This window comes from Penicillium argentinense, assembly GCF_028826775.1.
Source record: "Penicillium argentinense strain IBT 30761 chromosome Unknown utg000010l_segment0_segment0, whole genome shotgun sequence".
Classification (NCBI taxonomy): domain Eukaryota; kingdom Fungi; phylum Ascomycota; class Eurotiomycetes; order Eurotiales; family Aspergillaceae; genus Penicillium; species Penicillium argentinense.
Window position 1 is genome coordinate 899,430 of NW_026622669.1, and position 27,589 is coordinate 927,018.

General features: G+C 53.7%; 10 protein-coding genes across 10 annotated transcripts; 5 read left to right on the top strand and 5 right to left on the bottom strand.

Annotated features, from left to right (window-relative positions):
• Positions 1-621: 621 nt before the first annotated feature.
• N7532_010042 (protein phosphatase 2A regulatory subunit CDC55) lies at positions 622-2,480 on the bottom strand (the record flags this gene model as incomplete). Its single annotated transcript, XM_056622533.1, has 6 exons — positions 622-645; positions 695-1,257; positions 1,361-2,003; positions 2,062-2,159; positions 2,268-2,308; positions 2,437-2,480. 6 exons carry the CDS (start codon positions 2,478-2,480, stop codon positions 622-624), a joined length of 1,413 nt encoding a protein of 470 aa, XP_056469949.1.
• Positions 2,481-3,997: 1,517 nt separating this feature from the next.
• Positions 3,998-5,134, top strand: N7532_010043 (uncharacterized protein; the record flags this gene model as incomplete). Its single annotated transcript, XM_056622534.1, has 1 exon — positions 3,998-5,134. The coding sequence occupies one exon, from the start codon at positions 3,998-4,000 to the stop codon at positions 5,132-5,134; it is 1,137 nt and encodes a 378-aa protein (XP_056469950.1).
• A 407-nt stretch (positions 5,135-5,541) lies between these two features.
• osm1 (putative fumarate reductase Osm1) lies at positions 5,542-7,586 on the bottom strand (the record flags this gene model as incomplete). Its single annotated transcript, XM_056622535.1, has 4 exons — positions 5,542-5,639; positions 5,695-7,371; positions 7,429-7,497; positions 7,550-7,586. 4 exons carry the CDS (start codon positions 7,584-7,586, stop codon positions 5,542-5,544), a joined length of 1,881 nt encoding a protein of 626 aa, XP_056469951.1.
• Positions 7,587-8,934: 1,348 nt separating this feature from the next.
• Positions 8,935-10,636, bottom strand: N7532_010045 (aldehyde dehydrogenase; the record flags this gene model as incomplete). Its single annotated transcript, XM_056622536.1, has 4 exons — positions 8,935-9,079; positions 9,159-9,607; positions 9,662-10,055; positions 10,194-10,636. The coding sequence occupies 4 exons, from the start codon at positions 10,634-10,636 to the stop codon at positions 8,935-8,937; spliced, it is 1,431 nt and encodes a 476-aa protein (XP_056469952.1).
• Positions 10,637-12,369: 1,733 nt separating this feature from the next.
• Positions 12,370-13,524, top strand: N7532_010046 (uncharacterized protein; the record flags this gene model as incomplete). Its single annotated transcript, XM_056622537.1, has 3 exons — positions 12,370-12,556; positions 12,610-12,680; positions 12,730-13,524. The coding sequence occupies 3 exons, from the start codon at positions 12,370-12,372 to the stop codon at positions 13,522-13,524; spliced, it is 1,053 nt and encodes a 350-aa protein (XP_056469953.1).
• Positions 13,525-14,002: 478 nt separating this feature from the next.
• N7532_010047 (alpha-L-rhamnosidase) lies at positions 14,003-16,653 on the bottom strand (the record flags this gene model as incomplete). The annotated part of the gene is given in 2 exon segments (XM_056622538.1): positions 14,003-14,190; positions 14,208-16,653. 2 exon segments carry the CDS (start codon positions 16,651-16,653, stop codon positions 14,003-14,005), a joined length of 2,634 nt encoding a protein of 877 aa, XP_056469954.1.
• A 1,096-nt stretch (positions 16,654-17,749) lies between these two features.
• N7532_010048 (uncharacterized protein) lies at positions 17,750-19,421 on the top strand (the record flags this gene model as incomplete). Its single annotated transcript, XM_056622539.1, has 2 exons — positions 17,750-18,259; positions 18,327-19,421. The coding sequence occupies 2 exons, from the start codon at positions 17,750-17,752 to the stop codon at positions 19,419-19,421; spliced, it is 1,605 nt and encodes a 534-aa protein (XP_056469955.1).
• Positions 19,422-19,656: 235 nt separating this feature from the next.
• N7532_010049 (PCI domain-containing protein) lies at positions 19,657-21,085 on the bottom strand (the record flags this gene model as incomplete). Its single annotated transcript, XM_056622540.1, has 2 exons — positions 19,657-19,686; positions 19,862-21,085. 2 exons carry the CDS (start codon positions 21,083-21,085, stop codon positions 19,657-19,659), a joined length of 1,254 nt encoding a protein of 417 aa, XP_056469956.1.
• A 693-nt stretch (positions 21,086-21,778) lies between these two features.
• On the top strand, positions 21,779-23,043 carry N7532_010050 (transcription factor IIF subunit TFG2; the record flags this gene model as incomplete). Its single annotated transcript, XM_056622541.1, has 4 exons — positions 21,779-22,045; positions 22,102-22,366; positions 22,419-22,615; positions 22,669-23,043. The coding sequence occupies 4 exons, from the start codon at positions 21,779-21,781 to the stop codon at positions 23,041-23,043; spliced, it is 1,104 nt and encodes a 367-aa protein (XP_056469957.1).
• A 612-nt stretch (positions 23,044-23,655) lies between these two features.
• On the top strand, positions 23,656-25,206 carry N7532_010051 (CCCH zinc finger protein; the record flags this gene model as incomplete). The annotated part of the gene is made up of 5 exons (XM_056622542.1): positions 23,656-23,701; positions 23,761-24,291; positions 24,348-24,459; positions 24,514-24,569; positions 24,647-25,206. 5 exons carry the CDS (start codon positions 23,656-23,658, stop codon positions 25,204-25,206), a joined length of 1,305 nt encoding a protein of 434 aa, XP_056469958.1.
• Positions 25,207-27,589: the final 2,383 nt, after the last annotated feature.

Sequence of the window (27,589 nt, forward strand, 5' to 3'; positions counted from 1 at the left end):
TGCGCCCCGACGATGCCATCCGATGAAAGTAGCGCGAAGCTGGAAGATCCGCGCCCTACCTGCAGGGAGTAGTGGCAGGCAATCTAAGACTCTGGGTGTGGCAACAGGAAACAGCAATATGGAGACAGATTGGATAGTGTCTACTAGTATAGACCTGCCAGTGTTTACGATGCTACCCGAGAACAACACTAGTGCTACTCTAGAGCAACCCCTATGCCACCAACAGCAGCAGGTAGTCAAGTAATATGGAAGCGCAGAAAATACACCCAAGTTGGGCTCACATTCTCTATAGTGAAGCGCCTCCATACAACGCCTTCAAGGCACCTCGAGAACTGCATACAGATCGGGTAGAGGAAGTAGGGGGTTGGGTAATGGGGGTGGAGGAAATGGAGAATAGAAAAGCAATGCACGTGTATCGGAAAGTCGAGAAACGGGTAAAGGCGAGTGGAAAGTCCTGAAAAGAATTATGGAACCTTTGGCTTTGCTGCTATGGCGAATTGATTTGTTTCTGATTTTTGCTGCGTCCTTATCCTCGTCACTAGCCTTCCACCCAGCCACCAAAAGTCCCTCCCCCCGCCAGATGCGCCTGTCCATGAAATGTTTATGACCCTGATGTTGCTATTACAGGGCAGAGAAGACGAAAAGCTGTAAAGAGGTTAGCAAGAAACACAAATGAGGGCGGAAAGAAACTCACGTTGTTCGTAGCCGCAATGGCAATGCTGTCCTCAAAGGGATGCCAGCTCATATGCAGAATCTTCTTGTTAAAGTCAATCTGGTCGGCATCGGTCTCCTTCTTCATCCGGCTGCCCGGGCCCGCGGGGCTTCCGGACCTCGAGCCGGCCTTCTTTCCACTGCCCTTGTTCATCGGGGTCGGTACGCCGACCTTCTTCGCCTTGAAGGCCGACTTGTCTGCTTGGAGCACAATCTCTGTCTCCTTCTCCTCATCGGTCGGGTAGATCATGAAGTTGTTGTTGTAACTACCCGTCATGACGTTCTCGGCATCGCCCGAGAAGACCACCTCAAATTTATCGAAGATACTGTCGTTTTCGTATGTGTCGCACAGGCGAGGACGTAGGTGCTCGTGGATGGGGATCGTCTTGACCGGTTGGCGTTCCATGTTGACATCCCAAATCTTGACAGTCAGATAATCTCTGGACACGATGTACCGGCCGTCATGTGAGAAGCGAACGTCGGAAATGGAGGAGATGATCTCGGAGAAGAACGACCGCGAGGAAGCATCCTCTTCTTGTTCAAATTCTGCGGAACGGAGTTAATCTTAGGATATATGGGTTGCCCGAGGAGAGAGGAGGAGGAGGAGGGGGGGGAGGAGGGGGCCAGCAAAGAGGGAAAGAGGGCTTACGCTTAGCGTGTTCATCACACAGAGCCCGCTGCCGCATATCGGCGAGCTTGATGGTACCCTTCGAACTCGCGTACATGAACCAGTTACAGCTGACGGGGTGAAATTCGGCCGCGGTGATGACCTCGGTGAGCTCTTCCATGTTTGCCGGCTTGATATCCACAATGTTGAAGCTCTGGTCCTGGATGTTGAGGTTCCACAGGTTGACCCGGAGATCATCGCTGCTGATAAACGTCTCGCCGTCACTGTTGACGGAGATGCTATTAATATGGTACGCGTGTGCGTTCGCATAGGTTCTCCGTGGCACTGCGGCAACGACGGTATCGTGATGTGTCAAACGGGGGAGTTTCAACGCGGAGGCGTCCTTGAAGGTTCCACGGGGGGCACGAGGGAGGCTGCCGATGGCGGGGGCCGGGGTCATCTCATTCGACAGGTTGTTTTCTGCGACCACCTTCAGCGACTTGTCAAACACCTTCCACAGCTTAATCGTCTTGTCGTTTGTCGAGAGCAGGAAGTGTGATGCATTCTGTCGTCGACACCATTTTATCTTGTTGATTTTTTCTTCGATCTCTAACGATTTGAGGTAGTCGAATTCGGGCTCGTGGGATTGGAATTCGGTGTGGAACTTGTATTCGCAGGTTTTTTTCTGTCGGGATGATTCACGTTAGCGATAAACGTCATGTTTGTCGCTCAATGACACTTACCGTCTCGTTGCGCTCGAACAGAACAACACGTCCTCCCTTGTCTCCCGTAGCCAGATAATTACCGGTGTGGTCGAATTCAACGGTCGAGATGATATCCGCTGGAGTGACGACAGAGTCAGCCTCTGCGCGTTCATATGGGGGAAACAAGCTTCGTGCGGCGTTTTCCATATAGGCCTCGTATGGATTTCCATTCAACGGCAACTCACCTTCCGTAATATCCTCTACATCGCCTTTATCTCCGAAGCATCTGTGAGGTATCTGTCAGCGTTCTGTTTCCTTTTTCGCCGCCACGAGCCATCGTCGGCGCCCGAGTGGGGGAGTCGAAAACCCGTTGCGCCCAGCTCGGGCGCCATCCTTGAGGAAGGAGGAACTCACTGTGTGAACTTCCAGGTGGGTGTGCCTGGATCTCTGTCTACCATCTTTTCGTTCTAGGATCGCCCTTGATCGCGACGGACGGGCGAGAAACGATGCAGATTGGGAAGAAAAAAACGAGAGGCCGTTGGGCACACGATTTGCGGAAACTCGGCGAGCTCTATTGCGGGATGATGCAAAAAAGAGGCACGGTCGAATCGAGCTGATTCTGTGGATAATCGACGGAGCACGCGAAGTCGAAATCGGTCGGACCGGGATGCACAGTTGGGAGCTGAAGAGAGATGGATGGGGGAGATGGCAATCGGTCGGGTCGCGATCACGACGGGCGGGAGCGAGGGGGAGAGACGGTGAAGCCGATGACGATCGGGGATGGCGGGATGGTGGTTGAAAGGACCAGAACCTCACAAGATGACGGGGTCGGTCGCTCCAGAATGGGGGAGGGGATGGAGGGGGGAGGAGGGGGGAGCAAACGAGCCGTGGCAGATGAGAGTGGGCCCGCGCAGAGCTGGGATCGTGAAGCACCCAAAACTCGGATTGCGATGGAAGTGGGGGGGAAGAGGTTGGAGCAGAGGGGAGGTTCGAGGTCGAGTGTTGGGAGTGCGGTGACTGTGCGGTCCCTCTTTCACTTGTGCCGACTCGGGAGCAGTCGCCCTCTACGGCCACGGCTGCTACTCTACACTGTACGAAGGGCAAGTGGCAGTACCAGGCACCCTTGACCTAGTGCCTTCCAACGGTTAGTCCTGCAGCTACAGCTCCTTCGAGCTGGCGAAAACTCGAGCGTGACATCAACCATTTGCTGGACTGCAACTTTCCCGAAGCAGCGCACATTCGGTGGGGCATCCACCATACAATTGAGCTGGGGCAATGCCGACTACTAGCACTAATGAACAGGAGCATGAGGTAGAATACATTGTATATAATGGCCCATGGAGATCGTTTCTTCAACACTGAAGGTATCAGAGTCGACTGATCCGCTGCACGACCTCCGCCTCTGTCGTCATCTGCGCCCCTCTATGCCCTGGCAGCTGGCAGGGCGCAGGACCTGACAGCCCAGAACATCGGAGGCCAGCCTAATGCGACCGAGGCATTGAGAATCGACTGGTGGTACGAGAATCCAGCATTGGATGATCCTTGTGTTATACCTATTCAATACTGTTGTGATTATCTTGCGTAGTGTTGTTTCGCTGGATATATATCCGGATTCTTCAAATACAGTATGGCGATGCTAGAATAGCTTAATCTACTACCTGGAGGCAACAACTGGTAATCTGGCCTCGATTAATAACGTGTACAAAGAGTTTATGTATAATGACATACTTGAAAGCGCATTGGAATAATTTAACTATTGTTATTTGAAACGCCTGCTTTCCCATTCTTCCAATGCCGCACTCCACCCGGCTATCCTTCACATGTTCCTACATCGTCCGGTCCTTTCAGCCGAGCCTCAACCATCACCCAGGATGACACCCGAGTAGCACGAGCAAAGGCAGATAAAGCAAAGAACATTTACCTTTCTGACCTTCCCAAGCTCAAACACAACCATCGCCTACACAAAACAGACCGCATGTCCAACAACTCAGAGAACATGCGGGGTACCCGCCCCCCGTCAACCCGCGACGAATCCACCAGCAACCCTCCCAGCAACAATCCCACCGACACCAGCCCAAACACAACCACAGAGCCGTCCTCCCACACCTCCAAATCAAGTTCGGACCAACCCTCCCTAGCAACGCGCATCCAATCCTCCGCCTCAAACCTCGCTCGCACTGCCTTCGCCCCAGACCCAACCCAAACCCTCTCCGCAGTAACAAACGGCAAAGCCAGCCCCAGCACCCCCTCGAATGCAGGCTCCTTCGCACGCGACATATCCACAGCCCAAGGCCCATCGACTTCAGGACTATCCGGCTCGGTGTCAGGAACAAGACCAGCCACCGACTCCTTCCGCAATGCCAGCAATGCTCCCGCCAGCGCGTTCGAGATTCCCGCCATGACGGAGGAGGAATTCCAAGCACAGGGCTACACAGAGGACAGCCAATTCCACACCCAATTTCAACAAGGGCAAGGGCAAGGGCACCAGGAAACAGACAAACCCCTCGACCCCCTCCAATCCACAACCGGAAACTGGAAAGGCAAACACCGCGCCGCAGACCCAGTCCAAGTCTACACCAGCGCCTGGGAACGCGCCACCTCCAATACCTCCCCAACTCTCCAAGATGGAGACGGAGAAGCCGTCTCCACCCTCCTAAACAATCCCACCTTCGACCCTTCCTTCGCGTTGGACGCAGACATCCAAACCTCCGATATGGCAGACGAACCAGCCCCCCTCACACGCGCCGAACTCCAAACACTGGACTCCTTCCGCCGCGACCTGGTTATTCCCGATAAACACCTCGACACACCCGCGGTCCAATTAAACCCAACCAGCCTGATACCCGACATCGACACGTTCCTCCAACAAGACCAGCACTCTACAGCGGGAAGTGCCGTCTCGCTGCGCGATCATGTTCTTGCGAACCTGCCTGGTGCGAATGAGTGGGTACGTGTGCAGGAGAGGTATCATGATGAGGTGTGGGGGTTTTTGAGGCCGGCGTTGGAGGCTGCGAGGGAGGAGATCGAGGAGGGGGAGGAGGGTCTTGGGGAGCATGAGGAGGGGCCGGCTGTTAGGAGGTTGAGGATGATTCTGGAGCATATGAGGGCCTAGACTACAAGACCGTGTACTCGGTGGTGTGGAGGGTACTGTTGTATAGTAAGGAGTTAGGATGTCAAAAAGGTACACTACATATAAAGTATGCTTGAAGGCATTGCGGTTGCTGAGGTGATTTGCATGGCATGAATCATATGAGTACATCTCATTCAAAGAACCTCCTACCTATATTCATAGTGCATGAATAGTGCTAGCATCTACAATATACATCTATGGAAAAGAAGTAACCATCACTCTAGATGCATTAAATATGTTACACGAAGAGCACCTCGAACGTTCTTCTCCCGGTAGACATAGCTCCAGGTTCTCATTCTCATCTGAAGATAGTAAAGAAAAACATGACATGCATCAAATTGGGCGCACAAGAACGGGGGTATGAGCAAAACATTTCATCAAAAACCAACCTACAGCTCCAGGCTGGGGGTCTGGCCCTTGACGCGGCCGATGACGATATGGCCGGCGTACTTGGGGATGACCTCGTCGTCGTGCAGCATGGCGAATTCTGCAAGAGCCAAAGTTAGCATTGAAATCTTCATTAGGAGGAATGAGGAACCTACCCTCAGTAGCATCACGGCCCATAAAGTTGAACAGAGCGTTAGCACCGCCCGGGTGCTCGTCCAGCCAGTTGGTCACGTCGAGGACGACGCCCTTGACGACAATCCAGAGGTCATCCTTCTTGTTGTGCTGGGCAACCTCTTCCATGGTGTACTCCTTCTCGGGAATCTGGAAGTTGGCTGGGTCCGGCTTGGAGGTCGCCTCGGGGGCAGCGGTCGACGCATCAGCGGCGGCAGCAGCCGGGGTGGCAGCCACAGAAGGCAGGGAGCCACCGGGGGCCGCACCGCCCCACTCAACGGAGATCTTGCCGGGGGTGTTGGGGTCGATGTGCAGGGAGATCTGGCCCAGACGCTGCTGGGCAGCGGAGGAGCCGGTGTTGATGAGTTTCTGGAAAAGGTGCTGCGACGCCGAGTCACCGGCGACACGGCCGTAGACGACACAGCCCAGCAGGGAGGAACCACCCAGACGGTTGGCGCCGTGGACACCGCCGGCCAATTCACCGCAGGCGTAGAGGCCGGTGAAGGGCTCCTTCTCGGAGTTCAGGACCTGGGCGTGCTCGTTGATCTCGATACCGCCCATGGTGAAGTGGAGGACGGGCTCCATGGTAGCGACGTGGAACTCGTCGTCGAGGTTGAAGGGCATGTTGTGGAAGAACTTCTTGTTCCAGGGGTCCTTCTTCTTGCCATCGGCGATGAGGTTGTAGTCGTCGAAGGTCTTCTTGAGGGCCGCCTCGCCGCAGCCGATCTCCTCGACCAGCTCCTTGCCCGTCATCTTGCGCATGAGACCACGGCCGGAGTAGTGGCGGGTGTGGAAGTCCAGGACCTTGGAGGCCTTGCTGTTCAGCACCAGGCGAATGGGCCACTTGCCCTTCTCCTTCTCCTTCCACATCTGGCCCGAGACGTAGTCACGGTGGCCCAGCTCGTCGGAGAAGCGCTGGCCGTCCGAGTTCAGCAGGAGACCACCCTCACCACGGAGGGCCTCGGCGGCCAGGAACTTGAACTTGGCACCGGGGTCCTTGGGGTCGACCAGACCGGTCGGGTGAACCTGGACCTTGTCCATGTCGATGCCGTTGGCGCCGATCTCCATCAGCATCTTCTGACCGTCACCAGTGGCGTGGGTGCCGTTGGTGGAGGACAGGCCGAAGGTATCGGGACGGTGCTTCTTCAGCAGGGAGGAGTCGCCGAAATCAGCAGCGTAACCACCAGTGGCGAGGACGACGACACCATCAGCGGTCTTGGTCTCGCCGTTGAGAGTGTAAGTAACGCCAGTGACGTGGTTATCGGTCTTGTTTACGGCGGTGACGTTGGCCTTCTTGATGATCTGGACACGGCTAGGCTCGGCGTCGGCAAGCTCCTCGAGACGCTGCATGAGAGCGTAGGTGATGGCCATACCGGGGAACTTGGCATCGTGACCACGGTGGGTACGAGGGAAGGAGTGACCACCAAGGCGGGAGACGAGGGTGAGGTCGAGGTTGAAGACATCCTGCAGCCATTCGACGGCGGAGGCGGACTTGTAGGTCAGGACCTTGATGAGGTCGGGGCGGGCCTTGTCACGGGCGGACTTGAGGGTGTCCTCGTAGAAGGCTTTGACGCTGTCGCGGATGCCGAGCTCGGTCTGGGTGCGAGTGAGGGCACCATTGATGCCGGAGGTGGCCTTGGTGGAGTTGCCACCGAAGAAGGCTGGAGGGGTCTGTTAGATGGGGGATGCAGACCAGGTGTGTCAAAAAGCGAACTTACCCTGCTTGTCCAGAACGAGGACGTTGCCACCGTTCAGGTAGACGGTGTGGGCGGCACTGAGGCCGGACACTGGGACGACGTTAGTCAAGGGTTGCGATCAGAGAGAGGGAAAGACACGTACATCCACCACCGACCACAATGACTTGAGGTGCTGCCATGTTGGGAAGTGAAATAAGGGGGGAGGAGATGGGGGAAAAGGAGGAATGAGGCCGAAAGGAAGAAGGCGGGCACGTCTTAAGGGCCGGGGGATGGTCAGCTCAGAAGCCGACGAGCTTTCTATCGGCCGAGGCACAAACGTGGGGGGGGGGGGATGGGAAAGTGGATCTCGGGGGAGTGAGTAATGCCACGCCGCTGGTTTGCAGGCCCAGAATGGAGCCCGTGAGAGTCTGGGGTAGAATCACATGCGGAGTTACAAGCATTGACAACTACTCTACGCTGAAAGAGTGTAAAGGAGAAGGTTGCAACGGCGTTACTGGCGCAAGTGATATTCACATGCGTCTGCGTCATGGCCAGTCGGTCATGCGACTGCGCGCAGACAAGGGGCGCATATTAAGTAGTCAGCAAGTGGTGGTGATTCTACGAGACGAGAGCGGAGAGATCTAGAGTTACGAGCCAGACAATTCCGATCAGTCCTTTCACCATTCTCTCTGCTGGATGTACAAGTTAGCAGAATGCGCCGGTTGCTCGGTCCGCATGAAACTGGGCCTCGGAAGTGCAGACAGGTCGTCGCGGACCGAGAACAAGGTGGTACTCCCGGTATGCATCAGCCCATCCACCAACAATAGCAATAATAATAGCGCAACACCCATCCAACAACCAAATCATCGCAATGGTATATAAAATAAAAAATAGATCTAGATATTAGATCCGCTTCGACAATGGCTGGAACTCCCCACGCCGACCAAAGCAGCAAAAGCGGTCGCCGACCGCTGAACTTTGGGCACGCGCTGATTGGTGGAAGAACCTGACATAATCCGGGGATGGAAATTGTTGGAGTGGGACTGATGATGTCACCCGCCCATCCTTGCGGCCGCCACTTCGGGCAGGTCAATTGCCGACGGAATTCGTTCACGAAGGCTGAGCCTGACTGAATCATACCCCGACAGAATCTTGAAAAGGATAAAAGCTGCCATTCCCCCGCTGTTAGCTGCCACATCTCGGCTTCAATTGTTGCGGCGCTGGTGCTCGGGGAATTGTTTGCGAATTCTCGGGGTAATGTACACCGACGGGTCTCGCCCGAGAGTACCGACGCACATATTAAGTAGTGGAGGGCAGGATGGGTCGGACCGATGATGGACGGACCGACTCGATATGCGCAGGATTCCGATCAGTCTAGATCAGATCGTGCCAAGTGGAATACCCTAAATACTAGTACTTTAGGGTAGCCTAAGGTAAGATTAGATTAGATCAATCATACAATGTACATTGAATATGTCCAATGCTATGTACCGTACCCGAGGGTATACCATAAATCATCAATCCGCTATGCATTCATCATCACGCAACCTAGTCCATCCAGGTCACAGACTTGGTCGAGAGGAACTCATTCAGTCCCTCTTCGGCATTGAATCGACCCCAACCACTGTTCTTCACACCGCCATGCGGCAGCACCGGCTCGTCATGGATGGTCATACTGTTGATGTGGACGGCACTAGACAAAACGAGTCAGCATTGATCAGGGAAAAAAAAAAAAAAAAAAAAAAAAAAAAAAAAGGGAAACGTGTACTCACCCAGACTGAATCTTCTTCGCCATAGCCAATCCTTTCCGTAAATCCTCAGTAAACACCGAAGCAGACAATCCATATCCACTGCCATTCGCCAGTCGAATTGCCTCCTCTTCAGTGTCAAAGGTCATGCACGCAGCGACGGACGCAAACGCCTCCTCTTGCCACACGGCCATCTCCTCCTTCACACCGCCCATGATGACGGGCGCCATGCGCACGCCCGCGTCCGCGGGGAGCTTGGCATCCACCGAGCCGGAGATGAAATGGGCGCCAGCCGAGACAGCACTAGCAACGAGGGCCTCGACGCGAGTCTTGGAAGCCGTGTTGACGAGCGTGGGTGGCAGCGCAGAGGCATCGGCACCGGCGGCGAGAGCCTTCTTCAAAGCCTCGATGAAGGTAGGTGCAATGGACGAGTGAACGAGGATGCGGTCAGTCGCCATGCAAATTTGGCCGGACTAAACAACCGATAAGAATTTGTATGTCATAAACACATCGCCCAATAAACTTACATTCAAAAAGGCACCCGCCAAAACGCCCTGCACTGCAGTGTTCAAGTCCGCATCACCACAGACAATCGAGCTATTCTTACCACCCAGCTCCATAAGACAAGGCTTCAGATTCTGGCCGCAGGACCGCGCAATCTTCCGGCCGACAGCCGTGCTGCCGGTGAAGTTGATCTTGCGGACGGCTGGGTGCTCGATCATGGCATTGACGACCTCGGCAGCGTCGGTGGGACGGCAATGCAGGACGTTCAGACAGCCGGCGGGGAGACCGGCGTCTTCGAAGGCGCGGCCGATGGCCCAGTAGCAGCGTGGGGTCAGTTCGGAGGATTTCAGGATGGTGGTGTTGCCGGCTGCGAGGGCGCAGGCGGCGGAACGGATGCCGAAGACGTAGGGAGCGTTCCTATATAAGGTTATGGTTAGATTGATATCTGGGATACGCAGGCCAGCACCTATCAATGGAGGTATTGTATGGTGATCCAATTAACCCTATCATCCCATCCCATAGAATAGGATGCAAGTTATACCGGAGGGTACTTACCACGGCACAATGCCCAAAATAACACCCATAGGCTCCTTAAACACAATGGCACTCTGACCCTCCGCCTCAACAACCGGCACACTTCCACAGATCGAAGTAATGCGGCTGGCCACCTCGCGCAGCATGCGAATGGCGAGGGGAACTACAAACATCTGCGACGCGGCGACATCCGCCCCCATCTCGGTCCGCATGTACTCGGCATTCTGCTCGAGTCGCTGCTCCAGCAAATCCGCCGCCTTGAAGAGCAGATCACGACGCGCAGCCGGCTTGGTGGTCGACCAGGCGGGGAACGCGGCGTCTGCGGCCTCGACGGCGCGAATGGCGTCTTGCGGGGTGGCAGAGGAGGCGGACCAGCAGGGCTGGTTGGTGTAGGGGCTGATCACGTCGAAAGTGGAGGGGGAGACCTCCTCGTGGCCGTTGATGATCAGTGGGACTGTAGTCATTGTGTTTGACGTCGACTCAGGTTCAAGCCTGCCTGCAAGTGAAGGGCGAGGGGATATAATGCGAGTCCGACGAGCAGGAGGTGGGATTATCTACGGAGAGGGGCCCCACTGCCGTTGATGTGCGTGTTGCTGCGTTGAGGTTGCTCCGGTTGATCCCTGGACTAAGACAATTCTCCACTGGCCACGCCGAACGGTTGATTAGCTTGGATGATCTTGAGGTTCAAGTTTGTTCTTGATGTTTGAATTGTTTGGGCATGGAATCAACAGGCAAGCTTCTGTCAATTCAATCATTTTAGGCGAGTATGTAACCTCGGGCTGGCAAGAAGGTCCTCGACGTGGAGCTATCCCCGCTGTGGCTGACGCCGCCGACCCAGACTTGCCGTGAAGAAGGGAACACGGCCGAGACTGCCGTCATTCCAAATACTAACTACAATATTTATGACTAGCAGGCGAAGCCAACTCGAAATATTGCAAAAGGTCGGATGTATACTCGGCGCAGCATTTGCTCCGAGCGGCAGAATTTGCCAATAGTCGCAATGTCTGCCCCACCATGCAAATCCTTCGCGCCCGCCTTTTTTGATCCTGAGGGTCTTTCAGCTGGTACTCTATCTTGGGCGGCCCACAGCCTCACCAGGGTCCTGAACCACGGAGCCAAGCGAATTGATTAATTGCCTGCATTGTGCTCAGGCCCCGTTCTCTCTGTGTTCCATGTAACTTGCATGTCGGATCGCGGCGCAGCTCCGCTACAGTAGCCTGCTGTGACGCAGGCGTGTCCCGGTTGGCTCGTTCACACGGCTTGGGAGGCACTATTGGCGATCTGCAAATCGGCGTGACAGATTCAGTAGGGCATGACCATGACATGGTCACCGAGGAGCTCGAGATCGCGGAGAAATAGGAGAATAGGGGGGGGGGGGGTTGTGCAGGCTCGGAGAATTCAGGAGCACCCCCAGCTACAGCACGCCCACTCCGAGACCATTATCAAGCAACATTGCGCCTCAAGTATGTGGTAGCTCACATTATTGAACACCTGTGGATTGAAACTTCAATAATTCTGCATGAGTCGTGTGCCATTTCCCGGCATATCAGATGGGATCGTAGGCCCAGCTTTCCCGATGCAGAACTGGAAGAACCCACTTTGCACCATGGAAAATGGGTCCACGACAAAAAATCGTGTGTCATTTAAAATCCACGCACCGTGGCAGCCTTCCTTTCTCAGTATTGATGTGCAGTGCTAGCCACGCCGAACTGGAGAAACACTGGCAAGCTGGCACGGCCAGGCGCCGATGTCATTGCAGACACTGGGACAGTGGCTTGCAGCCGCACACTCCAAGGCTGTAGTTTAATCGACCGACCAGGAAATGGGGACGATAGTGGCCTCCACTCGGTGCGCGAGAGCGAACGCGAAGCGCACATCCCTGCAACCCAAGTTTGGGAAGAGGGTAATAGCCAGCGAATGATCGACGCGCGGTAGAAAACTCCCTAATGTAGTGCTGGTCATTAAATGCTGCGTGGAATTGATTGCACATGAACCAAGGTCCGGCATTGCCGATGCCCACTGTCGTGCATCCAAACTCGCGTGGCCCTTATATCTGTGGAGGCTGTCCACGTCCTGCTGGGTCGATCTTTTTCCCCAGGAGTTTCGTTCATTCTCTCCGACTCTTCCTCCGTCCTTCTTTTGTGTGTTGTACATCGTGTTGCTGTTCCAAGTCGTTTGATTCAAGTACATTGCTGCCATGGCTCCGAGTACGCGAGGATGGCAGATGATCGAGATCGTCTCGGTCTTGGTTGCACTGTGCCTCATTTCGGTTGTGCTGCGAGTGGTCGCTCGCCTGCGCCGACGAGTCGGATTTGGGGTGGATGACTATCTTAGTATTGTCTCTATGGTGCTGATGATTGCCATGCTGATTGAATTGGGCTTGTGTGAGTAACGGTGCAACTGCTGGCGTGTGCGAGCCTCGCTGACCGACTATCAGGGTGTTCGATCGGAGGAAACGGTGCCCACGTCGAAACATTGGATGCCGAGACCATGATGAACTACTGGAAGGTATGTCATACTCCCACTTTTACAAAGTACTGTTACTCACTGCGATCAGATCTTCCTGGCCAACCAGTTCACATACTTCCTGCTGTGCCCCGCCATCAAGATCTCGCTCATCTGCTTCTACCGTCGCGTCTTCACCACCCCGCGATTCCAGCAATTCACCCTCGGCCTGAACTGTCTGATTGGCGCCTGGGGTCTGGGAATCTTTCTCGCCTGCGCCGGTCAATGCCGCCCTCTCCGCGCCTACTGGGACCACAGCGTGCCTGGTAAATGCTTCGACGCGAACCTCTTCTTCATCGTCAACCAGGCCTTCAACGTCCTCATGGACTTTGTCATCCTCATCTTGCCCATCCCCATGATCTGGGGTCTCCACCGTGCCTGGCAGGACAAGCTCGCCCTAAACGGCGTCTTCGCTCTCGGTGCCTTCGTCTGCTTCGCCAGTATCTACCGCATCGTCGTGCTCTTCTGGATTAATCCTACCGACCCGACCTACACCGTCTACCAAGCGACTCTGTGGACACATATTGAACCCTCCGTCGGCCTCATCTGCTCCTGCCTGCCCATCATCCGCGGTCTCTTCCCCGCGCTGAAGCTGAAGAACCGCTCCAACCGCAGCCAGCCCTACTACATCAACACGGATATCAGCAACTCGCACTTAGTGTCCAAGTCGAGTCCCCGCTCACCGGACCTGGAGTATCTCAAGATGGAGGCGGGTATGTGTGAGCGCAGTGCGTCTGCGGCCAAGGGTCAATTCCTGGGTGATGACCTCCACCCGTTGAACATTAATGTTCAGACGGAGATTTCGATTATCCCGGACAATAACTCGACTACCACGCTCCACCGTTGAGACGATAGCTAGTTCGGCTGACAGCCTTGCTGATGCCGATGTTATGCGATACGATGTGATGATTCATTCGATTCGGAGATGTCTTGAATAAGAACTACCCGAAGATAACGGCCCGGTCGAGATACATTCGCTGGAGGTTCTTCAGAGGCCATGCCTCAACGCGATTCCGGCGAGGGCCGCTGGTATCTTGATAACCAGCTTCGCCTGTAAAGGCAGATTCCTTCTGGGCCAGTTATACATTGCCATATGCTGCTTCGGTGGTATGGCAAATAAACACGACACAACACACCATCTTGTCTTGATTACCACTCTTTACAACATCATGACTGCCGTTCTCTGAAACATATTCCTTCATTCTTTCAACATGAGTCGATAAACGACGAGTCTTGTATATAATCCATACCATATACCAATATACCAATCAACAATACCGAGCACCATTCTATGTTCCATCTAACCCCACCGGCATTCAGTAAGATCAAACATACGAATCCTCAAAATCCCACATTGGCGGCCCAGAAGCCTTGGGCGGCCAACCGACATTCTTAAAGCCAACCTCAAACTCATACACCCCAGACCCAACAACCCTTTCGTCAACCTCCCCAGGCAAAACAACAACCGCCTTCGAATTCGGCGGCACAACAACCCTCAACTTAAACAACCCCCCTCAAGCACCCACTTACTCTCCAAAACCCCAAAAGCTGTCTCATACTGAACCTCAGCCCTAGTCACCGTCCCACCAGGCAAAGGCTTAACAAGAACCCTTTTCCAACCAGGCTCCAGCAAACTCACTCCGGCCACATCCTTATGCAACCAATGCACAATACTCCCAAGAGCATAGTGATTAAAACTCGTCATCTCCCCGGGATTTACACTTCCATCCGGTCGCATACTATCCCACCTCTCCCAAATCGTCGTCGCCCCCATGGAAATCGGATACATCCACGACGGACAGTTCTTCTCCTGCAACATCCGATACGCAAGCTGCACATATCCCGCCTTCACAAGCGCATGCGTGATGATCGGCGTCCCCGCGAATCCGGTTGAGACCTGGAACTTGGCGCGTCGGACGTTGCGCGAGAGTCTTGCGCCCGCGTTCGCGATTTGAGACTGCGAGTCGAGGAGGTCGAAGACTAGCACTAGCGCGAGGGCTGTCTGCGTGTCGCCGACTAGATACCCATCATTCGAGACGTATTTGGCCTGGAACCGTTCTCGAAGATGGATGTAGTCTTTTCCGTACCGGACGGCATTTTCCTCATGCTTGAGGATCTTGCTGATCTCCGAGAGAACCCGGGTAACATGTACCAGGTACGCATCTGCAACCAATGTCCCATCCGTCCGCGAATTCCCCGGCTGATCAGGCGGCGCAGTCGGATCAAGCCAATCGCCCAACTGCCACAGCTCTTCATCCCAAAGACGATCGTTACCCCGCTGCACGCCCAAATCCAACCAGGCTGTCATACTTTCATACTGGCGCGCGAGAATCTGCGTATCACCATAACTCTGATAAAGGGTCCAAGGCAGGAGAACGGCAACATCATCCCAAACAGCCTGCGGGAAGATAGGCCAGAGTTTCTCAGATATAACGCCCGGCACAACGAAAGGGACGATCGCGTCTTTCGTAGTGAGTTGCTCAGCCGCAAGATCCTTTAGCCAGTCGCCCAGCATTCCGGCCGTGTTATACAAGAATGAGGCAGATGGACCAAAGATCTGAATATCGCCCGTCCAACCGAGCCGCTCGTCGCGCTGCGGACAGTCCGTCGGGATGGAGAGGAAGTTACCGCGCATACTCCAGGTGGCGTTTTCGTGGAGCTTGTTGATCATGGGGTGGGAGCTGGTGAACCAGCCTGTGCGGTGGAGGTCTGTGTGTAGGACCTCTGCGACGAGGGTTGTGAGGGAGGGCATCCAGTTCTCGATTTGCACGTAGCGGAAGCCGTGGAAGGTGAACCTTGTTGTCCAGTTCAGCTTTTTGCCGGCGGAGATGATGGTGTCCGTACATTTTGCGATGCGGAGGGGACGAATGCCCAGCTCGTTGTTTTCTAATACCTCCGCGTGGATGAGGGTGATGGTTGTATTTTCTGGTGCGTGGAGGATTGGAATCCGTACTCGACCGACGAGGTTCTGGCCGAAGTCAACGATTGTCTTGCCCGAGGGTGTGGTGATTATTTCCACTGGTTTTATGATCTGCGTTACTCGAACTGGAGGTGCATTTGGCGCAACCAGTTCGGCTTTGGGAAAGTCGATCTCCCGCGTAGGCAGCCAGGTATTATCGTTGAAGGAGGTAGTTGTCCATCCTTCTTGCTCTTCCCGTGCATCGTAGACCTCGCCGTCGTAGATCTCACTTGTAATCAATGCTGAGGCATGAGTCTTCCACGAGGGGTTGGTGGGAATGATAGTTCGCCCGCCGTCTTCTGACTCGATATCCAGCTGCGCGATCAACACCATTTCATCACCGTAGATATGTCGCCGACCTCCGAGGAATCCGAGACGACCAGCATACCAGCCCTCCGCAACCTCGACCGCAATGACATTATCGCCCTCGCGGAGCAGAGGCGCAATATCAAAGACCTCATAGTTCAGCCTGTGACGATAGCTCGTCCAACCGGGTGCCATAAAATGATCACCCACCGGCAAGCCATTGATATAAGCCTGGAACACACCCAAGCTGGTAATATACAATCTCGCTGACCTGACACTGTTCGAGGTAAAAACCTTCCTAAACCGCAGCGGCCGCAGAGGACCCTTGGATTCATTCTTCGGACCGGTGATAGCCTTCGCGACCCACTCATCACGACTCAGTAGTCCACAATCAACAGAGGCCCATGTTGACCACTCCGTTGGCTCGACGACCGAGCCACCGTAAGCGCGGATGCGGACACGCGCCGCCTCGCGAGATTGGAGAGGATGGCTGGGCCATGGGACGAGGACGGAGTCGGAGGATTCAACGTGATAGCTTTCTGGCGCATTTGCACCACGGCTGATCTCAATGTCATAGGCTGTTTGCTCCCAGTTCTGGGATGTGTTGATATCTGCTGTGAATTTCCAGGAGATGCGGGGTGTTGGGATTTCGATACCCAGCCCTGTGGCGTGTTGCTCGAAAGATACGGTGGTGATGCCTGGCTGTGCCATGATTCTGATGGACCGCCCAGGAGTGTCTATTCTACTTCATCCGTGAGTGTCGAGAGATGAAGGGAGAGTTTACGAGCTCAACTCTCTGCGCGAGATGGCATCTTCTGGGCCGAGCTCGGGGTAATCGATCCCGATGCCCTGCCCCGCATGGGCGACCGAAGTACAGCAGCTCGGCATTTCCGAGACAAACAGAATACACGCATTCTATTAAAACCGGTATGCATAAATGACAAGAAAAGAGAAATACAAAAGGTCACAACTATAGATGAGACCCTGCAGTCGAACATGCGAGGCTATCACTGCCGTCTTTCTCAGCTAGGATGGCTAGCACTGCTGAATCGAGCCACTCGGCTTGAAATCACCAGCATGTGTCTAGAAGAAATACCCCTCAACTCAAACAAGTACCTTCTCCGGGTCTGGCAGCGTCCTTGTGGTCTGCCATGGTGGTTGGCATTTCCCGACTGGCGGCAGAACCTCGGGGGATTGCCCCATGCGATCACCCGCACCGAGAAGGAGTCGGGTATCAGATCCGCCAACCCCAGACTCAACCCCGGATTCTGTACGTGGGTGGAGCGATCGTGCTTTCTTCCATATCAGCAAACATTGTAAATATGCAGAGCCATGGAAAGAATATAGTAAATTGAATACTGAAATATGCCAGTCACTATGCCAGACTTAGCTTCTTGTTTTTTCTTTGTTCGATCGACAAGACAAGACGGGAGCTAGGCCGGGCCAAGCGAGCCGAGTTTCGGCATTTTTGGCTGTTGGTGCAAACCTTCAGCCATGCGCTCTCCCTTCCCAAGCCACGCCTGGAATGGCCACCCCGGAACATGTCACCGAGGGGTACGCGGCACGGTGCTAGATCTTGCTTCTCTCATCACATCCCCAGATGCGTCGGCCGGCAAGAAACTACATAAAAAGGCCTGCTGCCCAAGACAGGAGTGATCCCCGCACAGGAGTCGATAGAGGCTGTTTCCCCTCTGCACATCAACCTTCTCCTTGATTAGGGTGTCACCCATACCCGCTCGTCGATTTGAACCATACAGCACTGGCACCTCTGGCACAGCCTAGGTCCTATTATACCAATACTTCCACAATGGACTTCCACCTCGAAAAACCCAACGCCTCCTTCGTCGAAGACACAGACCACCAACTCGGCCACATAGCCAACCAAGAAGACCACGAACTAACAAAGTGGCAATCCCTCCGCAAATACCCCTGGACCTTTACCTGGTGCATCTACGCCGTCTGGTGCATCCTGCTCGTGAGCTTCGAGAACCAAGCCTCGGGCAACGTGACCGGCATCCCAGAATTTCGCAAAGACTTCGGCCACTACTATGCCGGCAGCTGGGTGCTGGAAGCAAAGTGGCAATCCGCATTCAGCGGCGCTCCTGTTGCGTCGGCGGTCGTGGGTGCGTTGTGTTCGGGTCAGATTGCCGATACGATCGGGCGCAAGATTACTATCTTTGTTGCGTTGTTGATTAGTGTTGCCGCCGTGACGTTGGAGTTTCGTGCAACGACGAACGAGATGTTTTTGGGGGGGAAGTTTTTGAATGGGTTTGCGGTTGGGGCGTTGGCTTCGGTGCCGATTACCTATATTGGCGAGGTGAGAACTGTCCAGCTTGCGAGATGTATGATTGACTCAGACCCATGCTCATGATTGATGATTGAAGATCGCGCCTCTCGCTCTTCGCGGTGTCCTCACCTGCCTCACGGCTTTGGCCTATGTCATCGGTCCATTGGTGGTGGCCCTCATCACCAACTCGACAGGAACATACACCAACCGCTGGGCCTACCGCGCCGTCTTCGTAGCGCAATACGGCTACGCCGCAATCGCACTAGCCTTCATCCCCTTCATGCCCGAGTCACCCTGGTGGATCGTCTCAAAGAACCGCGACGAAAAAGCTCTCACGTCGCTGCGCAAACTGGGATACACGGAAGAAGAGCGGATCAAGAAGATTGCTTTGATCAAAAACACCCTCGAAGAAGTACGCCGTGAAACCGAAGGCGCGACCTACCTCGAATGTTTCCGCCGCTCAAACCTCCGCCGGACCATCGTCTCGATCATGCCGATGTGCATCCAGGCATTGTCCGGTGTGATTTTCGCGGCCGGCTATTCAACGTATTACATGCAGTTGGCCGGGTACAGCACGGCGATGAGTTTCCGTCTTCAGATTGTACAGCAAATCATGTCGCTGATTGGGAATATCATGTCGTACTTCGTGATTGATCGTGTCGGACGTCGGAACGTCATGGTTTACGGGTTGGGCATCCTGACCGCAATTCTTATGGTTACTGGTGGACTTGCAGTCGTGGGATCCGACACTTCAAATGCCAGCGCCGGCGGCGCCATCAGGGGGACTGTGGCCTTGATCTTGGTCTACTGCTGGTGGTACAACCTGACCATTGGCGCGGCGGGATATACCATTCTTGCAGAGGTGTCTACATCACGACTGCGCATCAAGACAATTGCTATTGGGATGGCGTTGCAGAATGCGCTGTATACGATGTGGTCGTTTGTTCTACCCTACCTGTTTAACCCCGATGAGGCAAATCTCGGTGCCAAGGTCTCGTTTATTTTCGGGGGGCTTTGTGTGATCTGTTTGGTGTATCTTTGGTTTTGCCAGCCTGAGACGGCGGGTCGTACATATGGGGAGCTGGATGAAATGTTCATGAAGAGGGTTCCGGCGAGGAAGTTCAAGGGATATCGAACTGATGCAGAGGCTTTGGGGGTTGCGGCTATGGAGGGTATTAATACGCATGTTTGATCATTTCGAATCTGCTGGGCATTTTCACCGGTGTGCCATCACTGTTAGAGAAAAAAAAAAAAATACGTAACTGAAATTTTAACTATTTGACCATTCTTTAGTCTACGCGGTGAAGCCTTCATAGAGCTTGCTAAAATGGCATGAGAAATGAATGGGTAAATGGGCATCAATTCGTAGAATTCATCAGATTATGTTATCTCACTTCGCCGTCACTGAGCCATATCACCGCAGCACCTCACTGCTTCATTCCATTCTTAGCAAGATCCTGTTGAACATTAGTCCGACGAAGCTTGAGAATCTCCAAGTCTGGCGGCAGAATCCGACTGGCCAGGATAGAAAATCTATCTGGCACCCAGCGCTCTCGGGGTTTCCCCCAAGCGCGCGAAGTCGGGCAAGAGGGTGCCGCCAAGATATCTTTGGCAAGGGCAAATGATACTTACCGGATACCGTTCGGTGATGGCGGTCGAAATCTGCTCGACCTGATCGCAAATCACCTGCACACCACGATCGAATTGTCGGAGAGAAGTGTTGTTGGGGCCAGTATTGAATTCGTCGTCAAAATAGATGATTCCATCAATCTGGTCAAGGTGACCCTTCAGTCGGCCCTCGCCCATCATGCGCGCAGCATAGCCCTCCGCCCTTTCGCCGGCCGAGAAATCTCCAGAGTCCTTGAGACCAAGCTTCTCGGCGAGCGCGTCGACCCGGATGTTCTCGTAGAGCTTGCTGACAGCGACAAGGTTGTGCTCGATCACGGCCTTATCCCATACGGTTAGGCCGTCCGCGGTCACAGCGAGCTGGTGAGGTGCAAGCTTCTCGGCAAAGGCGGCGATTTCATTGGCGTCCAACAGTCGGTCGAGGTGCATTTTTTCCAGAATAGAGAACTCATCCACGGTTGGGGTCCGATCATCCTTGTAGACACGAGCGAGAAAACGCGAGCGCTGAGGTCCAGCCGGGGCCAGGACGGCGCAGCGGATCGCAGCAGACAAGGCAGTCAATCGGTCATTCTCGTCCACGCCGGAGGCCAAGCTAACACTGAAGTATTCCTGCGCAGCCTCCAGGAAACGGCGACGTGCATCGAGAATACGAGCTTGTGAAAGCTGGAAGTGCAGCTTTGCCTCGGGATCTTCAATCTTGCTGGGGAGGTTCTTGATCCGGTTCAGAAAGGTCTCGGCATTGGTGGTGTCATCCTCCTCCAAGTAGTACCGCACGATACGAATCCAAAGGCGAGCCTTGGCGGCGTCCGAGACCAAGCGTTGCGAGCTATCGATGTTGATTCCTTGCAAAGCCCGCGCAGCAGCAGTGTATTCTTCCTCGGCCTCGTAAGCATCGGCGAGGATCTCTCGAATCTGCGAGTCTTGTTCTTCGGCGGAAGTCGCGCGCGACTGGAGGAGGGACACGGCGTGCTGGCCGACTTTGATCTTGACCTCGGAGTTGAAATTCTTCAGGACATTGATGAAGGAATCGAGCAGGGGTCTGGTGGCCACGATGCTGACATCCTCGCTAAGGATTGAGTCGAGGTAGTAAACGATGTCTTGAGCGAGCTCGTCCGACGTTGGGCTGGATACGATCTCATTGAGCAGGTCGTTGTACTGTTGGAGCTTGGTAGGCTGATGAGCTGTCTGCTCAATAGCTGACAGGGCTTTGGCGACCTTTTGAGAGGCCATCGTGATCGAGGGGCTGCTCAGAGGGGTGGGGAGGAGGCGGACATTCAACGGTGTTGGGCGCGGTATGTGAGGCGGGCGGAGAGCTTGTTTATCGATAAGGCTGTCCACGTCCGCCTCGGCGTTGCAGCTAAGCCAATTCGTCAAAGCTGCCTAAATCTGTGGCAACAAATTAAATGCGGTATTTATCAATAGCTATATGTGTCTGAACTGAGACATAGTCCAGAGAGAGTTCGATATAGAGGATACAGACGCTGTTTAGTCTTTTCAAATCACTGGGTCAAATCATAGTAGACGCAAAGGACTCGGAGTTGTGTATACTCTATCAAATCTGCTGCTGCTTCAAAAAGAGCTAGACTCAAATGTCTGCGAAAATTCTTTTCAGTACAATTATAAGCACTAGTTGAATGTTAGTCATTTATTGCAAGTGAATCCTGCCGCAGCCCTTGTATAGGACCGGGCTTAATGCTAACTAGTAGTAGGGTAGTAGGCTCGTCCATTCACGGTCGACCGCCTACCCGTCTCGGTATTAATCGGGGTAGCTGCCCGCGGTGGCGCGCTTTCAACCTCGACTTTCATTGACCATCGCCTCGTCCACCACCCTTCCCTGTCCCTCGTCGCTCCCCGTTCCGCAGTCGCATAAACCATATCTCGGCATACAAAACCACACGATCGTGCTTGCTGCCATCTCTCATTATGGCGCAGGTCAAACAGGACCCGGATGCCATGTACATCAAGGCGGATCCCGACAGCAAGGAGGTTTCCCTGGCCGATCTGGATGATGAAGACCTCTATGAGGATGCCGGAGATTTGGACTTTTCCGCGGCGGGCTCAAGTATCTGGCTTTCGCGTCTCCCGCGACAGCTGTGGGAGCACTGGGCGCACCTGGACGACGACGAAGAGATTGAGGTCGGCACGATGAGGATAGAGAAAAACCCGACAGACCCCAATGATATTAAGCGGGTAAAGATCGCAAATATCCTTCTGTCAGATGAACTTTTACTGAACTTTTCTCAAAGGTTAGCTTGCGCCTCCATCAACGACCAGACAACCACGAAATCCCCAAGGATTACACCCTCCAACAAACCACCATCACCACGACGAATGCCTCCCACATGACTCAAAATACCTATTGTTTTACTGAAAAAGATATCCCCGGAGCCGAGAACCGGATGGCGACCTTCGGAGAAACACGATCAGCGCTGTACGAAGCTCAGAAACGTGAGACGCGTCGACGAGAGCAAGGCAAGCGATGGGAGCCTTATGTGCGAAAGACGATCCCCAGTATGTTTCAGTGCGGCAACGTATGGCTTTGGATTTTTCTGACACGTTACAGAACAAACGGCTCTTGTCGGACAAGCCGGCCACGAGTTCAATTGTCTCCCTGTGGAGAACGAAGAGTTCCGACTGATCTCAGAGAGGCGAGCCCTGGAGGCTCTGAAGCCAAGAAAGGAAACCAAATTCATCAAGCAGATCCCCGGCAAAATCTTGCAGGAGCGTCATGCCCTTCCCTCCACCCAAGGCACCTTTGTGGTATGTTTTCTCAACTTTACTCTTTTCTTGACCATTTGGTAACATCATTCTAGCAAGCGACGAAGCCTCTCAAGGCCAAGCCCCAGGAGAACAAGTACACCCGTATTCCTCAAAACGAACTCTTGGACAAGATCTTCGGCTGCTTCCGCGAGTACCAGTACTGGCCTTTTAAGGCCCTTAAGGCTAGGCTTCAGCAACCTGAGGCTTATCTGAAGCAGACGCTGGAAATGGTTGCGCATCTGGTCAAGGCGGGTGACTTTGCGATGACATGGGAGTTGAAGCCAGAGGCCCAGCAGACGAACTATGCTCAAATGCCTATTCCTGTCAAGGCTGAAATGGCGCCCGGAGACAATTACGATTCGGATGACGATCCTACTGCATCTGGCATGGCTACGGATCAAGATGATATGCAGTTCGAAAATGTCTGATACCATTCTTGTGTGCTTTCACATGGGTTGGTAGACAATTTTCAAAAGATCGGTGAGCAGTGCCTAATACATACACCTTGATATGAACATTTACCTCCTGCTGGAGTTACGCCGATATTTAGGTTTATCCTAGTTGCAAATGAATGAATCGAAAGCTACTGCTTGAGGATTTCCCGCGTAATTGACGTTGAAACACTGTGTTTGAGGGCTACAATGTAGTAACAATAGAAAAATCCTAACTAGTAGTATTTCCTTTTTAGTTTGTATGTGCATAGAAAGGTATGAGATCAAATGGTACAGGATGTAAGAAACGTGCACTTTGTATGCAAATATTCCCAATGTAATGCAATCGCCCATACACTGTAAAATCAAGGTCTTACAATTTTGTTCAATGGCATGTTGACGGCAGGAGCCGGCACGTGACAAAGCTACGCCACCGGCGCCTACTAACCGCCGGACGTCACTCTTTCACCTTCTTTCCTCGCGACCACACCACTCAGCTTTCTTCACCTGAGCTTTGGCTGTGCGCTTGCGAACTTCAACTCACAGGCTTCAGCTTCTGATCGTCTTTCTCTCTGTGCTCACTAACCCTACCAAACCCCACAGCCGACCATGACAGAAAACGAGGAGCTACTGGCCAGGATCGGTCAGCTCGCAGGTAAGTTCTCGCCCAGCGAGTTCTTCGTGACAAACGGCCCCTCCTAATTTCTGGTATAGGCCGGATCAACCAGCACAAAAATCAACAATCGCAGCAAAACCCCCACCAGTCCCAACATGTGTCGCGTCATGCGTCCACACATCAAGGATGGGCACCTTACTCGCGAGGTCGAGGTGGTCGCCGTCCTCCAGCTCCCCACCGACACCGCACGCTGGTTCTGAACAATGGTCATGGATCTACCGCAAGCTCGACTCCCTCTCCTACCCCTGCGACCGATAATAACAGCGAGACGCGGCCTCCGACAACATCAAGTGGATGGGTTGCCAAGCGCGATCGCCACATGCAATTGATCAACGCCAAGGTTTACGACAAAGAAACTCAGGCCAGAGCAAAGGCTATGGAAGAGACGCGCAAGGCGAAGGTTCTGCAACGAGCTCAACGCGAACAGACAAAGGTGCTTCGGTATGCGCAGGGCGCTGCAGGTGCTTCCTCGGTGGCCTCTACTGCGCAGCCTGTCGCCCACCAGATTCTTGTCAACGATACACCTTTCCAGATTGCGCGCGGTGGCAGCAAGCTGATTCGCATGGACAGTACGTGCACATCGAGTGCTTCTTCCCCCGCTTAAGATCTGGCTTACCCTTCATAGATGATCCAAACAAAGCGAACACCACCCCCAAGCGAGTCACTGTCGCGGGTGTCGCCTTTGTTCGAAGCAAGCACGGGAACCTCCATCGACTTGGTGCCGTTACCTCGAAGACGTAAGCCACAAGACAAGGACGAACTGGGCGCGACAACAACTGATTTCTCTACAGTACCCCGAATCCTGCCAAAAAGAAGAACGAACTGTGCAAGCGATTCACCACGACCGGTATATCATATTCTGACGGACCGCACACGCCGCCGATAACCTTCCGACTCGTCGAGATACTGACCCAACTTATCTAGGTCTCTGCTACAAAGGCCCATCGTGCCTGTACGTCCACGACCCCAACAAAGTGGCTATTTGCAAGGATTTCCTCCAGACAGGCCAGTGCAGTGCAGGTAACAGCTGTGATCTCTCCCATGAGCCTTCGCCTCATCGTTCTCCCTTCTGTTTGCATTTCCTTCGAGGACGTTGCGCCAACCCGGAATGCCGCTATGCGCATATCCGCGTTACCCCAGGGGCCCCCGTCTGCCGCGCTTTTGCGACTCTTGGATACTGCGAAAAGGGCGCTGAATGTACCGAGCGCCACGTCCACGAATGCCCGAACTACGCGAACACCGGAAGCTGCAATAAGAGGCGCTGCAAGTTGCCTCACGTGGATCGGGCCGGCCAAATTCGTGCTGCGGCGGCCGCGGCTGCGAACCGCACGGAGGAAGATTCTGACCCATCTAGCGAAGAAGAGGACTACGATGCGATCGACTCGGACGACGTCGACTCGGACGAGTTTGAAGAGCCCGAACTGGTGATTGGAGGTGAGGATACCGGCGAGGTGTCGGAGCAGCAAGACTTTATCCACCTCTAGTCTGGATGCCTACGGTAGTAGCATTTCTGCTTGGTTCTTCATTTCCACCGGTTCGTCTGTTTCCATTCCCCCTTCAGTTTCCTTCACTCCCCTGGCGTTCTCTGGTCTTGGACATACAATCCGATACCCGAACATGTGACTTGTACAAAGCAAGCGAGGCAAAAAAGAAAAAAAAAAATAGGAAAAAGCAAAAAAAAAATACAGAATGAAATATGATATTAGCACCGCAGGCTCACCGAAGTAAATCTAAACTCCTGCCCGTAATCTGCCATAGATACCACTCAGCCATGCCCTTACCAGTAGTACATTGTAGAGTAAACAACACAAAGAACCCTACGGTGCGATAGCCCATCCGCCTCACTACTTGGCCACTATACCCTATCCTAAAGTACTGAGTAAGCCCGTTCAATCACAGGGATGAACGTAGTCGTTCGGGGAGCTCTGCCCACAACCCTCCCGACGCGTGATAGTGACATAGCCCGCATCCAGCTGACTGAAGCAACAGGCAAACCCAACCGAAGATCCCGGCCCTCGCATATCCAGGGACTGGTCCAGACGAATTTCCATCCGAACGGGCTTTCACTGGCGTTGTGGCAGTTGTGGCTGCATGGCCGGGAGGGCGTCGGACTTTTTGCTCGGGGGTTGGCTGGTGGTACCCAAATCGAGGCAAGAGATTTGCAGTATGGGCGGCCTACTCTATTGACTGGCTCAGAGCGGTTATTGGTTTTGCTCTCATTTTGGACAGAGCGTAATATGTAGGACGGGATGAGTGGAGGTGTTCGTTAGGCAGATATTTTGCTTTTCCGCGGTGGGGAGGTGCGAGCGATCGTTGATCCCGTGGACGGGCATTGTTCGCGGCCAAGGCAGCGGAGTTTATTCTTGGTTTGTGCTGCCTAGGTATCACATTAAATACTGCAGTGCGAATGATGTTTTCTTTGGGTTGGGTTGGGTTGGATTTGGGTGTATGAATTCTAGCTGGTCGATTAGATATTGAGGTTAAGGTTCGATACTGTGAGACGAAACGCATTTTTTATTACTTGTTTTGATGAAAAATAAATTATTCAGTTTCAAATTATGAGGAAGGAGAGAAATGATTGTTGCAAGAATTTGTTCTAGGAGACCAAGGTCCTCAAATGTAGGAGGGTTGGCTAGCAAGTTGGCAGCAACAGTTGGTGAAGCATATGCTTTGCTCGACGACTTAGTATGAGAAAGCTTACAAAATCGTCAGGAATGCTCTTCCTGAGAGCACTTCGGCATTTATCGTGATAGGAGATGCCTATGATGTGATTTAGCCAGGTGTAGAATCTTTAGCAGGTACCATCTCATGTAGTATGACGACCGATCAACTCGACTCCCACTACCGGGAACCCTCAAGACCCCTACAGCAGATCGTCTTCAGGAACAATGACTCATTTACTCGAGACTTACTACAAGACATTCCAGAACCTCAAATTAGAAATCTCAGTCCAGCGGTCAAAGAAAGCAACCGACCCACGCCCTTACCGCATCGAAACGAGCAAGTGGAGACCAGACAAATAGGAACAAACCCGAGCCCACGATCTACCCTGGCGGCATGGATTTCGTCTGTACCTTTCCCGTCCGCTGTATGGGGTACAGCGTACCCTCCGGATGGTCCAGACTGGAAGCGGACAGCGGGTCGGGGCTGCATTCTGCATCTGCACCCCGTCGGCACAGGTACACGCTACCTGTCCCACTTACTACTGTACATTGTAAGTACATTTAGCTGATGGAGGAAGGATGTGCCCAATGCATTGAGCGCAGATCAGGCAGGGGCGTGGGCCAAAGTGAGGCTACATGGCGTCTGGAGCGTTTCAGGGTCGTTGGGCAGGACTTTTTGGGGGGGGTGGATGTTTGGTGGGGACTGTGAGTCATGTATGTTTACATTTGCATTGCAGTATACTGCGATAGTTAATGTAAATAGGTAGAGAGGACTTACTCTAATATGGGATTCGAGGAGGTAGTATACTTCCATAGATACCCTCGGTATATACTAGTAGGGCACTACTACTAGTAGTAGTAAAGTCGAAACGACACTAAGAGACGATGACAATAATCGCCTGATCTGACCCAAAACACAGTCGCCATTTGGAGGCTCTGGCCAGAGTCTAGTAGGACCAGTCAGTGGCAGGCGCGAAGACTCGACTAGGACTGGGGCGGGACGTCGATTGGTCGGGACGGGGTTTTCACCGCCAGATCGTACAGCCGGAACCGCCGAGTCGGGGAGACTTGTGAACCTATGGAGGCCGAAAGGGACGCCCGGCCATGCCGTTTGGAGTCTAGACGGCGAACAGACATTGTGAGGGCTGACGCAGAACGGGTGGTGTCTTCTGACAGCGGTTCAGCCGTTCAACGTGCCTTTCCA